General features: G+C 42.6%; 1 protein-coding gene across 1 annotated transcript in view; it reads left to right on the top strand.

Annotated features, from left to right (window-relative positions):
• Dzip1l (DAZ interacting zinc finger protein 1 like) overlaps positions 1-15220 on the top strand; it is a 33067-nt gene that overhangs the window by 3611 nt on the left and 14236 nt on the right. Inside the window, exons 2-8 of the mRNA XM_026385034.2 lie at positions 4076-4657; positions 7258-7342; positions 10100-10224; positions 10975-11136; positions 12111-12239; positions 13593-13655; positions 14802-14942. Of these exons, the coding sequence (XP_026240819.2) occupies positions 4157-4657; positions 7258-7342; positions 10100-10224; positions 10975-11136; positions 12111-12239; positions 13593-13655; positions 14802-14942 (1206 nt within the window). The 5' untranslated portion in view covers positions 4076-4156. The remainder of the gene's footprint in view (positions 1-4075; positions 4658-7257; positions 7343-10099; positions 10225-10974; positions 11137-12110; positions 12240-13592; positions 13656-14801; positions 14943-15220) is intronic.

Genomic DNA, 15220 nt, shown 5'->3' with positions numbered 1-15220 from the left:
TCCACAGATGTTAACTCTTTTTATTGACAATGGCAGGGACAGTTTGCCTGGGTCACTATCCAATCTGAATGTGAGTTACGGTACCTGGCACTTAGCAGCGGCTCAGGAATCCTGTGCTGATGGATGGATGAATGAATATTACACAGCCACCCCACATGGACTAGACTGTATACTCTGTGCTCTGGGACACCAGGAGGGCCAGGATATTTTGACTGTGGGTCTGGAAGGGCTTTCTGGTGGTAATCATGATAAGCAGGGCTTTCAGGCATGCATCCACCCTCAATAGGATCAGAAGGAGGTGGCTGAAGCCCTATAACAAGAGGTGGTGCTCAATAATACCAACAGTCCTGACCAGAGGATTGTTCTGAGGATTACATGAATTCTACTCTGTAAAGCTAAAGAAAAACAGTGCCTGAGACTCAAATAAACACCCAGAGGTGTGAAAGTGTGTACAGAAAGTAACTCGGTGGTGGAAGGTACACTTAGAAAGGTGGTTTGGAAAGAGTCATAGACGTAGTCTTGGGATGTCGTTCTTAATGAATTTGCAGTCAGCCTACAAGAAACACCGTTCTTTTCCAGATGGCTAAAGTTCAGTGGTGGCTGCTCTTTTTAAACAGGGCACACCCTCCTCCCTCCTTTTCCTTTATCCCAACACTATCTACTATGGTGGTTCTGAACCCCTAAGTGTGAGAAGCTACATTTCTAACAAGATCTTGGGTGCTGCTGCTGCTGATGGTCCAGGGAACATACTTTGAGAACCACTGCCTTACTTTATCTTGGACTCTAAGGTGGGGAATCAGTTGCCATTTATCATCAAACTTGTGCTGTGGCTTCTCCCTTACCTGGCACTTCAGGCATGTAATGCTACTTTCCTGGTGTTGGTAGCACTTGGGTTTGCAACTCCAGGTATAATCAGTTTAGAAGGATTGGGCCTTAAGATCACAAGAGAGAAAGGCCAGAGAGAAAGAGATTTGGGGGTGTCTGAGGCTCCTATGAGAGCAAGCCTGTCATAGTTGAAGCTGTATGTGTGAACTCATCCCCAGGACAGTGTGCAGGGAGAATGAGTCATGGGTGAACAGAAAAATCTCAAGGTTACACTAGCAGTCCTGCTTTAAGTGAAAAGTGAAAGAATAGTCACTGTTTAAAGAGGAGGCAAAGAGGTGGGAGGAGAGCTGGGAGAGTTGGTGATGGGCAGTTATTGGCCTTGTTCTTGGGGAGGACTGCTGGGAAGCAGCTGAGACCAAAGCTTAAATAGTTAAGCAGTGAAGTTCTCAGGTGAGCTCATGGTCTATGGGAGGACAGGAAGCAGGTGTCCTGTTACCCTTGCCTGCAACATGCCTGGTAACCTGCTGTTGCTCTGAGGCACTGCTTGTTGTGAGCAGTTGTCTCCGGGGCTCCAGTGGTGCAGTGAGCTTGGAGCTAAGCATGGTGAGTACCATGTCACCCAGCTCTTTTTTTTTTTTTTTTTTTGGTGATATGTTAAGTAGGCCCGGAGGCGGGGGGGTTGTGTATTCTGGATGGCTGTGTTTTTGGAGTATGTTAAGGAAGAGGATCCAAGAAAAGAAGGAAAGATGGGAGCTGAAACTGAAAAGGTGGGTCTGCAGCATCCTGTGGGCAGTGTCAAGACCTGGCGAAGAGGCCTGCCCTTGGTGCTGTGACAAGAAGGAGCCATACTGAGCTGGACAGTGGGGAGCAGGTGTGTGGTTGATACATCTGGGAAGCCCCCAGTGCCTAGCATAGGGCTGGACCCATGGAGGTGTACCTTCAATGAATGAATGAGTTGGAAGTTTGAGGGAAAAGGACTGAGATTCTAATCAAAGTAATAACCCCAAGAATCAGTGTTTAGGAGTTCAAAGTCCACAAGCTTTGGAACCAGAGGCCTGTGTACTAGCACTTCAATGCTGATCTTTCTAGCTGGGGCAAGACACTCAACTTCTCATGACATCAGTTTCCTTGTTTGTGAAATGGAATAATAATCCTGTGCCTGTTTGTAAGTTCGTGTGTAGACTCCCTGAGTTGTGAGTGCCATGCCCTCGCCTCTCTTCCACTTCGTACAGTGGCCTGTCACTGCCTTTCCCAGATGAAGAGCTCAGCAAGCCCAGGTGCTTTCCTGGAGGTCCTTCCCCTGTGCCAGCCCAGACTCTCTCCTCAAGGCCTTTCTCCTTCCTGGGGTCAATGGCCTTTCTTCTCTTTCTACCATATTTTCATGTCTGAATCACTGAATCCAGAAAGAACTTGATTAAATGGGGTAACATGTACCTCAAGGGAACTGCAAATAACTTAGAGAAGTGGAAAATGAAAAACAGATGTCCTCCAGCCTCCCTTTCCATTCTCTAGAGGTAGCCATTGCTGACAGTGTTTTGTCCATCTTTCAAGAATTGCCCATGCGGCCTGGGGTGGTGGCTCAGTGGTAGAGCGCTTGCTTAGCATGTGTGAGCCACTGGGTTCGATTCTTAGCACCAAATAAAAATAAATGAATAAAATAAAGGTCCATCAACATGTAAAAAAAATTATATATAACCCACTTGTCCATGCTCATGAAATCCTGTAGATAAATGAATTTATGCATGAATAATAATTATATATTTTATATAATTATAACAGATACAGATTATTCAAATTATCTTTGGTTTGTGTAAGGCCTATCTATCTGACCATCTCCTATCTATCCATGCCATTTTCATCAATTCATTTATTTATTAATTTGTACTCCCATTGCCCTCCTCTCATAGGTGATTACTCCAGTGTGACATTTATGTAAATAATTAATATTTATAAATATTATTAGTAATTAATAAATAATTTGTGAGCTAGTAAATATGATTATATTAATATATAATTAAACCAAATGAAAGTTTATGTATATATTAATATGTGATATTGTTATTACATATCAGTATATGTGAAGCTGCTTTATACTTATCAATAGCAGTATTTTATTGTATAACAATTCCTTATTTCCTTGTACTTCATTTTTATAAATGATACTACAATGACAATTTTTTCTCAAGCAATATGAGTTTGTCTACAGAGTATATTGTAGTTCTTTTTTTCTAATAACCTACCTTATTTATTTACTTACTTTATTTATTTTTAAAATTTTTTTAGTTGTTGATGGATTTTATTGTCTTTATTTTTATGTGGTGCTGAGAATCGAACCAGTGCCTCATATATGCTAGGCGAGCACATTACCACTGAGCCACAACCCCAGCCCCTATTTACTTACTTTAAATTAAATTAATGATTTTTATTTTATTATTTTACAGTGCTAGGGGTAGAACCCAGGGCCTCGTGCATGCTAGGCAAGTGTTCTACCTCCGAGCTACAAATCAAAATTTACAGTATTCACTTTAAATTCCCTCCAGTATCATCAAACTACCATTTGGCTCAATTCCTAGCACAGCAAAAAATTGAAGGAAAAAAGCTCTTTCTGGATTGAACATAATCTGTGCAGAGACATGGCAGCTTTCTTGAGCCCCTCCTGGCTTACATTCCATGGGAGAGAATTTAGATATGTCATCACACCTCACTGCAGGGGAAGCTGGGAAATGTAATCCACCATGTTCCACTAGAATCCTGTGATGACAGAAGGCAAGGATTGGGTGGTTAGTAGATGGTTCTGCCACCCATGGCAAGTGGTTGGACATTGTCCTGAGACACATGTAGGGTTGCAGAAGGACCCAGTTATACATTTGACAGCTCCACCTGACAAAGTTCTCTGCCAGGAACTCCTGCGGTAGGTCTGGAAGGGTTCTCTGAGAACCTACTGTGTGCTAGGGTACTAGGCTGGGTGCTTCACCTGCCGCATTCCTTACCACAATTCTGATAAATGGGTCTTCTGGTCCCTGATGTATTTAGGAGGCTGAAATGGAGAGATCTTGCCCAGATAGAGGTTTCAAATCTATACCCATGCAATTAATTGCAAGGCCCATACCCTTCCTTTCTATGGCTCTGGCCACAACATGTGTTCCTCTCATATAGTAACCACTAGCCCACTTGACTCATGCTGACCAGCTGCACAGTACATGCAGCCACACACACCTTGCTTAACTTAGACTCTCTTCTCATTTTTCAGGCTCTCTTTCAGTTCCTTGGCCAGCAGCCGTGGCCTTGGTGGCATCACAGCCCGGTGGTCAATCCAGGGTTTCTCCCCTCCATGCAGTCCACAGCCGCTACTACTGAAGGTATTAGCAGCCCCCACTATGGGGTCTACACACTCCCCACTTTCAAGTTCCAGCCTCGCAATGAGAGCCTAGACTGGAGGCGTATTAGCGCCCTGGATGTGGACCGTGTGGCTCGGGAGCTGGATGTGGCCACTCTGCAGGAGAACATTGCTGGCGTCACCTTCTGCAATTTGGACCGGGAGGTGTGCAGCCGCTGTGGGCACCCTGTGGACGTGGTGCTGCTCAAGGTGCTGCGCCTGGCACAGCTCATCATAGAGTACCTGCTGCACTGCCAGGACTGCCTGAGTGCCAGCGTTGCCCAGCTGGAGGCACGGCTGCAGGCCAGCCTGGGCCAGCAGCAGCGGGGCCAGCAGGAGCTGGGCCGCCAGGCTGATGAGCTCAAGGGAGTGCGGGAGGAGAGTCGCCGACGTCGCAAGATGATCAGCACCCTGCAGCAGCTGCTGATGCAGACAGGCGCCCACAGCTACCACACGGTGAGGAACCACCATGGTGCACAGGGTGGGAGGGTGGGGTCTGTGTGCCCCAGCCACCAGGCCACCTGGCCAGCACAGTCCTGGGCCATAAGGCCAGTATGGGTCATTCTCACTGGTTAGGAATAGATTTGAGAGATGTTGCTTGTGGTCTGAGATCTGAGTGTGTCTGATCAGGTTCTTCTCTGTATGTTTATGTATGTGTGGTAGTTGTACACGTGTGAGAGCTATGTATGGAGGTGGTATACATGGAGTATGTATGTGTATAAGCACATATACAGGGTGCATGTCTAGTGTATGTATTTGTGAAGGTATGCAGGATATGTGTATGTGTGTGTGTGGATGGTGTGAATATGTGTGTTTAATCTGTGTTTGTGAATCTTGGAGGTACTTCAGCAAATGATATTTGTGTTTATGGAGAGTATGTGGCATGTCACAAATTTTTGGTCTGGTTTATCATGAAAGGTACAACTCAAGAGTGTATATATAAAGATGTACTTTGTGTGAAAGCATGGTGTATAAGTGTGTAAGGAAGTGTGTTTGTACTTATGGAGGATGTGTGTATGGATGTAAATGTGAAGAAATGAAGGACATGTAGTGTACGTACCTAGGTATGTGTGTATTTATGGAGGGTGTGAATGTGTGTGTGTGTGTGTGTGTGTGTGTGTGTGTAGAGAGTGCACTGTGTAAAGATGTATGTGTGTAGAATCAGTGTGTGGCAAGGGAATAGTAGGCCTCATTTTTGGAAGGGGGCTCCACTGTTTACCCAGGTGATGGTTCATTACCCTGAGCAGCTTTTGAGCATTGGAATATGTCTCCATGGAAAATGCAGACTGGAGACATTGACCTTATAATAAATTGTCACAGTGGCCAAGCTCTGAAGGTATGGACACAGGTTATGTTGGTTAGGTTTCAAGAAACTCAAAGTTTGGGAGTGATGGGTGACTTGTGTTTTTTAGTTCTCGACAATACTTTTTGACACTAGGTTCTCGTCCCCACATCATCAATTCTTTTTTTGCAGGGGGAGGGTACCAAAGATTGAACTCAGGAACACTCAACCACTGAACCACATCCCCAGCCCTATTTTGTAATTTTCATTTAGAGATAGGGTCTCACTGAGTTGCTTAGTGCCTCACTGTTGCTGAGGCTGGCTTTGAACTCACGATCTTCCTGCCTCAGCCTTCTGAGCTGCTGGGATTATAGGCATGCACCACTGCACCCAGACCCACATCAATTCTTCAATAACAGCTGAGAGTCTTTTTTTTTTTTTTTTTTTTTTCTGGTGGTGCTGGGGAATCAAAATAAGGGCCTTGAGCATGCTAGGCAAGTGCTTAGCATTGAGCCACACCCTAGCCCGACATTGGCTTTTTGTTTTTTTAGGATTTAAAATCACATATATTTCAGTTATGTTTTATTTTTTAATTTATTTTATTTTATTTTTTTAAATACACTACAACAGTGGGATGGGGGGCTGGGGATGTGGCTCAAGCGGTAGCGCACTTGCCTGGCATGCGTGCGGCCCGGGTTCGATCCTCAGCACCACATACCAACAAAGATGTTGTGTCCGCCGAGAACTAGAAAATAAATATTAAAAATTAAAAAAAAAAGACTTACAACAGTGGGATGCATTACAGTCCTTATTACATATATAGAGCACAATTTTTCATATCTCTGTATATAAAGTATGTTCACATCAATTTATGCCATTATACATGTACTCTTTTTTGCATTCTTAATATACACATATACCACAATTTTTCATATCTCTGTTTGTATATAAAGTATGTTGATACCCAATTCAAGTCTTCATACATGAACTTTGGATAATGATGTCCATCACATTCCACCATCATTTCTAATCCCATGCCCCCTTCCTTCTCCTCCCACCCCTCTGCCCTGTCTAGAGTTCCTCTATTCCTCCCATGCTCCCCCTCCCTACCCCACTATGAGTTAGCCTCCTTATATCAGAGAAAACATTCAGCATTTGTTTTTAATGAATACTTTTTCATGAAAAATTTGAAACATACCAAAGCAGAGAGGATGATATAATGAACCTTCATTTACATACTGTTAGCTCAGAAGTTCTCATCTTGTGGCCAACGCCATTCCATGTGTATCTCTACCCACTTTCCCCCACTCCTGAACTACCCTGAAGTGTATTGGTCATATGCTTGTATCTATAATGTTTCAGTATGTATCTCTAAAGGCGAGGAATCCCATTTTGAAAGATAAACACACCCCTATCATCACATCCTGAAAAATCAACAGAAATTCCTCAGTATCATTCCTCAGTACCAGTCAGTGTTCAGAGATCCCCAGAGCACTGATAGTATTAGGCAGATGTCACCCACTAAATCAAATTCTTCTACCCAGTAAATCAAATTCTTAATTTCTTGCCCTTTTTTTTTTTCATAGTGCTAGACATTGACCCCAGGGCCTTGCATGTACTGAGCATGTGCTCTGTCACTGAGCTGCATTCCCAGCTCCTCAAATTCTTTGTTTCTGAAGTAGCCCAGGGGTCCCAAGGGAAGGGGTGTTTTGATATGTGGAAGATGTCTCAGGAGATTTAATGCCACACTCCCAATTGTTTCCCTTCTGTGTAGTGCCACTTATGTGACAAGACATTCATGAATGCCACTTTCCTCCGGGGTCACATCCAGCGCAGGCATGCAGGAGTGGCAGAAGGAGGTGAGTCAAGTTGCAGTCCCCCTGACCCCACCACCCGAAGGGAACTGAGGAAGGGCGTAGGCTGGTATTCCGTGGACAGGGGGACCCTGTACACCCATCTGGGCCCTTAGAGTCTCACCATCCAGATGCAGATGGGGTGACCTACTGTCCACAGAGGGGGATCCCACAGGGGGCTGGATGAGATGGGAGTGGATGGGTAGTTTACAGTCTTAGCTTTGTCCCTATCTGTGATGTCACTTAGTCATTGCTCCCCTTCTGGATTTCTGTGGATTTCCCAGAGAATGGGACAGGCAGATGGGGTGACTTTGAAGGACCCTTGCCTCCCAGCTGTCTGTGAATATGCAGTTCTATGAGGCTTGCTAGGAAGGAGCTTAAATGGGGTAAAGGAGCAGTCAGACCAGATTTTTGACTTTTCCATATACTTGAGCTTATCTTGACTTAACCACGTAAACATTTTACCATTTGAATTCCCAAATGAGTGCCAAGACTGTGTGTTGTTCCAACAGAGAGATCGTCATACATACATCTACTCTTTGAGGTTCAACAGACATAGCTAGCTGTACAAGTAAGATAAATCTAAATATGTAACATAAATATAAAAATCCCATTAAAGAAAACCTTTTTATTTTCTATGATTTGAATTCTGTTTTTAAAATAGTATCATACACCTAGCCTCTACCTCTATTATGTGTCTAGTTGTTGGTGCATTGCAGGCTGCTAAAGAAAAACAGATTTCCATGTCTTAAATACTGGTGTGTTGATAAAAGTATATGTCTTTGATATAGAAACTTTAAAAATAAGAATATAGGAAAGAGAAAATAAAAACCATGGACAATATCATCAACAGTTAATATTTTGATATACTGTCAGTTTTTTTTTCTGTTACATATGTAATCATAATATGCAATTTTTTTGGGGGGGTACTAGGGATTGAACAAAGGGGCACTTGACCACTGAGCCACATCCCCAGCCCTATTTTGTATTTTATTTAGAGACAGGGTCTCACTGAGTTGCTTAGCACCTTGTTTTGGGTGAGATTGACTTTGAACTTGCAATCCTCCTGTCTCAGCCTTGCGAGCTGCTGGAATTACAGGCATGTGCCACCACACCCAGCTTCATAATATGCAATTTTGACTATTACTTATTTTCATTTAAGAATATATCAAGCTTTGTACACTAAATTATCTTTGAAAATAGGATTTTTGATGACTAAATTATATCGTGGCTATTATAACTTATTTCATAATATTCTCCCACTGAATATGTGGGTTATTTAATATATGACAGGATGATTGATATTCTCATATGTAAATCTTTGTGCATATCTCTTAATATTTCCTTGATGAAAGGAGTAGGGAAATATGTTCTTTTTTTTTTTTAAGAGAGAGTGAGAGAGGAGAGAGAGAGAGAGAGAGAGAGAGAGAGAATTTTTAATATTTATTTTCTAGTTCTCGGCGGACACAACATCTTTGTTGGTATGTGGTGCTGAGGATAGAACCCGGGCTGCACGCATGCGAGGCGAGCGAGCTACCGCTTGTAGCCACATCCCCAGCCCGAGGGAAATATGTTCTTGAGGCCACTTTTGCTACACGAATATTCATGACGTATTATTCTCTAGCAGTGGGCTCCCCAGAGGCCCAGCTCTGCTATTCCACACTTGCCAGAAATCTCCTTACTGAACCAAAATAATTTATACTCCTTCTAAAAATCACTTGTTTTCAAAAAAATCCAAACTGAGAAAACCACTTCTTTTCAAAGAAAAATATTCAAACTTTTATGAAGTACCATCTATCTAGAGATCACTATTAATACTTCAAAACCTAACAAATGATTAGACATAATTGGTGTCTTTATTAATCCTTAACTCTTGCATTTATTTGTATGTATTGCAGTTTTAAAAACATTTTTTTTTGGTTGTAGATGGACACAATACCTTTATTTTATTTATTTTTATGTGGTATTGAGGATTGAGGCAAACGCTCTACCCTGAGCTACAATTGCACCCCTGTATTGCAATTTTTATAATTCATTTGAGATTATTTTTTTAACTTAAAAAATTGGAAGCAATGCTAAGAGAGAGACTGTTATGAGTTCTCACACAAATTGGTGCCCCAATGAGATAATACATAGTTAAATTATCTACATTTAATCATTTCACAGTGTGTATATTCTTTAAAGCATCACATTGTGCATGATAAATACATACGATTTTGTCTGTCAATTAAAAATTTTAAAGTAGACACTTAAAGCAATGTTGGTTAAATTTTTTTCCATGCTGCCTTTTTTTTAAATTGAAAATTAAAACTGTACATTTAAATAATATTACTTAAAAGACCTTAAACTACAATTATGTTTAATTTCTTTATGTTTCCCTCTGCTGCAATGACATACAGAAATGTTTCCATCAATAGATGGCATATGCATGCTCAAATTCTGTTTCTGGTACCCTAGTAATTTTGTGCTTCCATGTGACAGTATTTTCAGAATGCTTATTTTAAATGACAGTACAATAATAGTTCACATTTATTGAGCTGTCATGAAAGCACTATGCTGAGCATTTGCATTATCACATTTCATCCTCACTAACCCCCTCTGAATTGGGTGCTGTTGTGATTTCCATTTTGCAGTTTGGGAAAAAGGGTCAGGAATACTATGTGCTTTGCCCAAAGTCAATGAACTAGGTGGCAAAGCTGGTCCTGAGCTGAGGTGTGACTGCAGAGGCAAGAAACTACCTTTCTACCCTCTCTTGTCATGAAGCCCCAGGAAAACAGAAGCAAGAGAAGCCTGTGGAGGAGGTGTTGGAAGAGCTACAGGCCAAGCTAAAATGGACCCAAGGGGAGCTGGAAGCTCAGAGGGAAGCTGAGAGGCAGCGGCAGCTCCAGGTGGGCACAGGAATCGGGGAGACTTAGGTCACTGGCTACTTAGACCTCTGATGCACATGAATCCCACAGAGCTGAAATTCCAGCTGTCATCAGAGCTGGGAGTCAGAGCTAGAATGGCACCTTCTTGGATGTGGCAAGTGATTTTAGGTAGTTTGGAAGGGAGAATCAAATTATTTTGCCAGACCTGTGTGGCCAAAAGTAGAGTGGAGAGTTGCAGAATTCTTGCATTAGTCAGCACCCCCTGAAGCCATTGATCTTGAATTTTAACTCCTTACTCTATCCTCTTAGTTGGTTTTCTGAGAACAAAGACTGGATTTGATTCCGAAAGTTCCAGAACCCAGCCTGGAAGAAATGTTTAGTAAACATTTGCTGAATGAAAAGACAAACTTGCTGCTCATTCCTTCATTTATTCATTTGTTCATTCATCATTCATTTTCTCTGCATGAATTTATTGAGCACCAACTATGCCAGGCATTGCCAGGAGTATAAAGAAAGAGAAGACGAGTCCTGTTCTCAAGGGACTTCACAATTGAGGTTTGGCTGATTTAGAATGGCCAGTTCTAGATCCAAACAACAATGGGACAAATACCCTTTGTCTCCATGGTGACAAGCATGAATGAAGGCCTTTGCAAATTCTCAGCAATATTTGCTATATTGTGGAATTAATGATTTACATTGTTCTTGCTTTTTTCTTCCTTCTTTCCTTCCTTTTTTTCTCTTTGTTCTTTCTTTCCTTTTTATTTTTGGTAGGAAGCAGAGTTCACTCGTCAGAGAGAAATAGAAGCTAAGAAGCACTTTGATGAATGGAAAGAAAAAGAGCGGACCAAGCTTTATGGGGAAATAGACAAGCTAAAGCAATTATTTTGGGATGAATTTAAAACCGTTGCCAACCAGAACTCTACGCTAGAAGAGGTGCCCAACATAAAAAGCATTTCAAAGTTCTTTTGTTGAAAACCTGTTTATTCTCAAAAATTCATTTCTTAGTTTACATTACTTTTATTTATTTTTATATAGTATATGAATGGGTATGTGTTGCTTTTGTTAGTGCAGTAGTAGTGTATATAACCACAATAACCACAGGTAGGTGGAAGGACATTTCTGTCTCTTTGTTGTTATTTTATTTTTTTAGTTGTAGTTGGACACAATGCCTTTATTTAGTTTATTTATTTTTATGTGGTGCTGAGGAGAACCCAGGGCCCCACACATGCTAGGAAAGCGCTTTACCGCTGAGCCACAACCCCAGGTCTTTGTTGTTATTTATTTGGTGCCAGGGATTGAACCAGAGTCCCATATGTGCTAAGCAAGTGCTCTGCCACTGAGCTAAACCCCAGCCCTTGGTATTTCCTCTTTGATCTAATTTTCTGTGCCTTTTCTTTCTCATACTCTGCTAGTTCTGGAATCAGTGGACTGGGCTCTGGTGTGCAAAACCAGCCCTTCAGGTGACAGTCAGGACCTTTTTGTTTTGTGGAAGAGGGGAAGGAGGCCTCAGGGGGTGGCCTGGGATGCCTGAGTCCTTCCCCTGGACTCTAAGAGTTTGGTTCTCCACAGCATATTCCAAACTGAGGAAGAAATGGGCAGTGGTCAGATGAGCTCAGGGTTTTGAGTATGGCAGAATTTTAGTGGAATTGGAAGGATTCTCTTGGGTTCTGTCCTTCCCTGGGAGCTTGCTTCCCCTGTGCAAGGGCTGAACCCTCAGGATAACCCTTGCAAAAAGCAATGCTGATTCATGTGAACATTTGCAGGCACGTGGGTATTTAGTAAGGACTAGTTGGGGGTTCGTGGTTGGGGTAAGTTGTGTCCTTCTGACACTGTATCGGCATAAAGTGTAAAAGTCAATGTGATGACTAGACCTTCTTCTGAATGAAATGATGCCCCGGCCTTTTCAGAAACTGCAGGCGCTGCGGTCTCACAGTGCAACAGAATCCCACCTCGGATCGCTGCGGGATGAGGAGTCAGAGGAGCGACTCAGGCAGGCGCAGGAACTCCAGGCCCTGAGAGAGAAGATGGAGATTCAGGTGATCATGCTCTGTGCAGTCCAAGGTTCTAGAGCAAGCCCAGAACCTTGTTATCTCCAACAAAGCCTCTTATTTTTTTTGCCATATGGATTTAGGGGAATTGCAAGACATCAAAGGTCTGTATTTTCAGATCTTTTGCCAACTCATGAGAGGGTAGAGCAAGGTTCTCAGGCAAGACTGGTGCTAGGTGTTCAAGGTCTGACTTGACTGACATATTTCCAAAATATATACAAACATATATGGGGTGACACCTTTGTCACAATTTTTATCCTAACCCAGTTGAAAACGATTCAGAAAGTGTGATGGTTTCCTGGATTTGAAGATATTTAGGATGGACCCACTGGTGTGATGGTAAATGAGAAACTAAACTAGCTCTCTGGAGCTAAAATACAGTTTTGATTTGTAGCATTTGCCATTTGCTGTGGTGTAAATACTCCCACTATGGATGATTTCACGGTAGCAAGGTGAGGTGATGTCACTGAATGAAGCTGAGTAAATTTATGCACCGTCTGCTCTGACCCAGCTGTAGGAGGTGGCTCTGGCTGGTGGGTGAATCCTACTCCAGTCCAGTTACAGGTGGTCTGTGTCACTGATCATTCCATGGTAGGGAAGGACAGTGGACAGTCATTAAATCACAGGTGCTTCTGATTCTGCTCTCCAAGGTGGTTGAGGCAGAGCTTCCAATTTAACTCTCAGCATTGCGGTATTTCCACCCATAGATACTTCACAAGTTTCCCATCATAAAGCAGCCATTCTTTTTCTACGAATTTCTTTGCCAATTTTTCTATTATTGATGTTTTTCTTGCCCATTTTTGGGTAGTGTGTGGAAATTAGCCCAGCTCTTTATTGTTCTAGTTGTGGCTATTTTCCACTGTTTTTCTCTTTGGTCTTCAACTCCATTTATTATGGCTTAGCCATATAAAAATGAAGAATGTTTTATGTCATTAAAATGATCAAATTATCAATCTTTTCTTTATGGCCTTTCCTACTCTTGGGATTTAAAAAGAAATGATTTCTGGGTTTTTCTTTCAGTACTTTTATGGCTTTAATTTTTACATTTAATTCTTTGACCCATCTAGAATTTATTTCGGTTTAAAATATTAAATATGGATCCACGTTCATATTTTTTCTAGACAGATAGTACTTATTTGAACATCATTAGTCAATAATCCATCTCCCCCGTCCCTCACCAACTAAGTTTCCATTTTTCCCCCCTTCTTTGTCCGGGCTTTCTATTCTATTCTATTAGTCTGTCTGCCTAATCATGAGCCAGTACTTTTTAATTTCTGTAGTTTTCTGATATATATTTCATATCTAGAGGGGCCCATTTAATAAGCTTTTAATCTTTTTCAGAATACAGAGTGGAAGAGAAAAATGAAGAAACTGCAGGAAGAGCGTATGGCTGAGAGGAGAGAGGTAGTGTCCCTGGGTGGTCTGGGGACATGGTTCCCGTGACCTCCTCTCATGATTCCACATCCTTTCCATTCCACCTCTTCCACCCAATCCCACCTGTAACTGGCTAGCAGATATTTTCTTGCTGATATTATTCCCAGATGCTGGTTGCTATCAATATAAAGAATTGGTCAGCTGATGGGTCAGAAGTTTTCCTGGCCAGGGGCTGGGGATTCCAGGCCTTGTCTTGTGAGCCCAACAAAGTCCTTCATTCCGTGCTGAGGCCTTCTTGTCTTATAAACCTCAGATCAGTCACCTGGTCCATGTTTGGGGTTTTCCTTAAAAGCCCCCAAGCCCAGAAAACCAGGTGACAACGGACCTTAGTGATATGACACTGGGGATCCAAATGTAGAGTTCAGTTTCTGAGCCCAGTACAGGCCTCAGGGTAATGAGAACTGCTTCTGTATACACATCCATGAGGAGGAGGTCAGTTGAGGAGGACACTGGTTAACCAGGGCCCCAGGTTCTGCCGTAGAAAGCTCAGGAGGTGACAAGGCTCAGGTCAGAGCCCGGCCCATGGTTGATGCTGCTCCCCACTTTATCATAGAGGTGTGTGGTGGCCATGTGATGGGTTTTATTTTATTTGAAACACTTTAAAATAGAAAATATACTCAAATTGGTTCCAAAAGCAGAAGAAATATACTAAGGTACACAGAGAAGTCATTCTTACCTGTGCCCATCTCACAGGTGATGACTTCTATTGCTTTCTTATATATTCTTCTAGAGTTTCTTTATGCAAATATTAATAAATAGATTCACTTTGCTTCTGCTATTACTTTAAAAATAACATATTAACACATTTTCTTCACCTAAATCATGGCATTGAATGATTTTTTTTTTTTTAATGGTCTCAATTTACCCTCAATGGATAATCACATCTGTAGGAGGGCCCTTTCTCTCCTGGTCTTAGGGACCTATGTTCCATTCTTACTCCTTAGGAACACCCCACACATGTTATTAGAAAGCCACCTGCCCAGCACTAGAAATCCTCTACCCTGGTTCAAGTGAACCCTTTACCAGTATTTGTCTCCAGAAACAGACCCTGGGGGCACCAGACACTCTGAAGTCTCTGCAGACATTTGACCTACCAGCCATCCTTGTGTCCACCAGCTGCAGGAGGAGAATGAGAGGCTCCAGGCCTCCCTGTCTCAGGACCAGAGGAAGGCAGCCGCCCAGTCTCAGCGCCAGATCAATTCCCTCCGGGCCCAAGTACAGGAACAAGCCAGGCTCATTGCCTCCCAGGAGGAGATGGTAGGTCTCTCCTCCTCCCACCAGGCCCTGCTGCCCCTAGGCCTTTTTTTCTGCAAGGATTGCTTTGGATTCCTCTGCAGTCTTTAGGTTCATTTTTTTGGCATAAGGGGCACAAAGCAGCTCCTTCCCTCCAGACTGAAAAAGTGTCCCTTCTCTGAAAAGGGGTCATTCTTACCTCTTCACCTTGGGGAAATGGAGTGGGCTGTCATCTGGGTTGTCCCTGTCCCAGCTGAGCTCCGTCCCCTTTCACATGTGGACTGTAAGAGGTGTGCCAGGAG

This window comes from Urocitellus parryii, chromosome 2, assembly GCF_045843805.1.
Source record: "Urocitellus parryii isolate mUroPar1 chromosome 2, mUroPar1.hap1, whole genome shotgun sequence".
Classification (NCBI taxonomy): Eukaryota; Metazoa; Chordata; class Mammalia; order Rodentia; family Sciuridae; genus Urocitellus; species Urocitellus parryii.
Note: the sequence above shows the minus strand (reverse complement) of the source record. Positions and strands in the feature narration are given on the sequence as shown.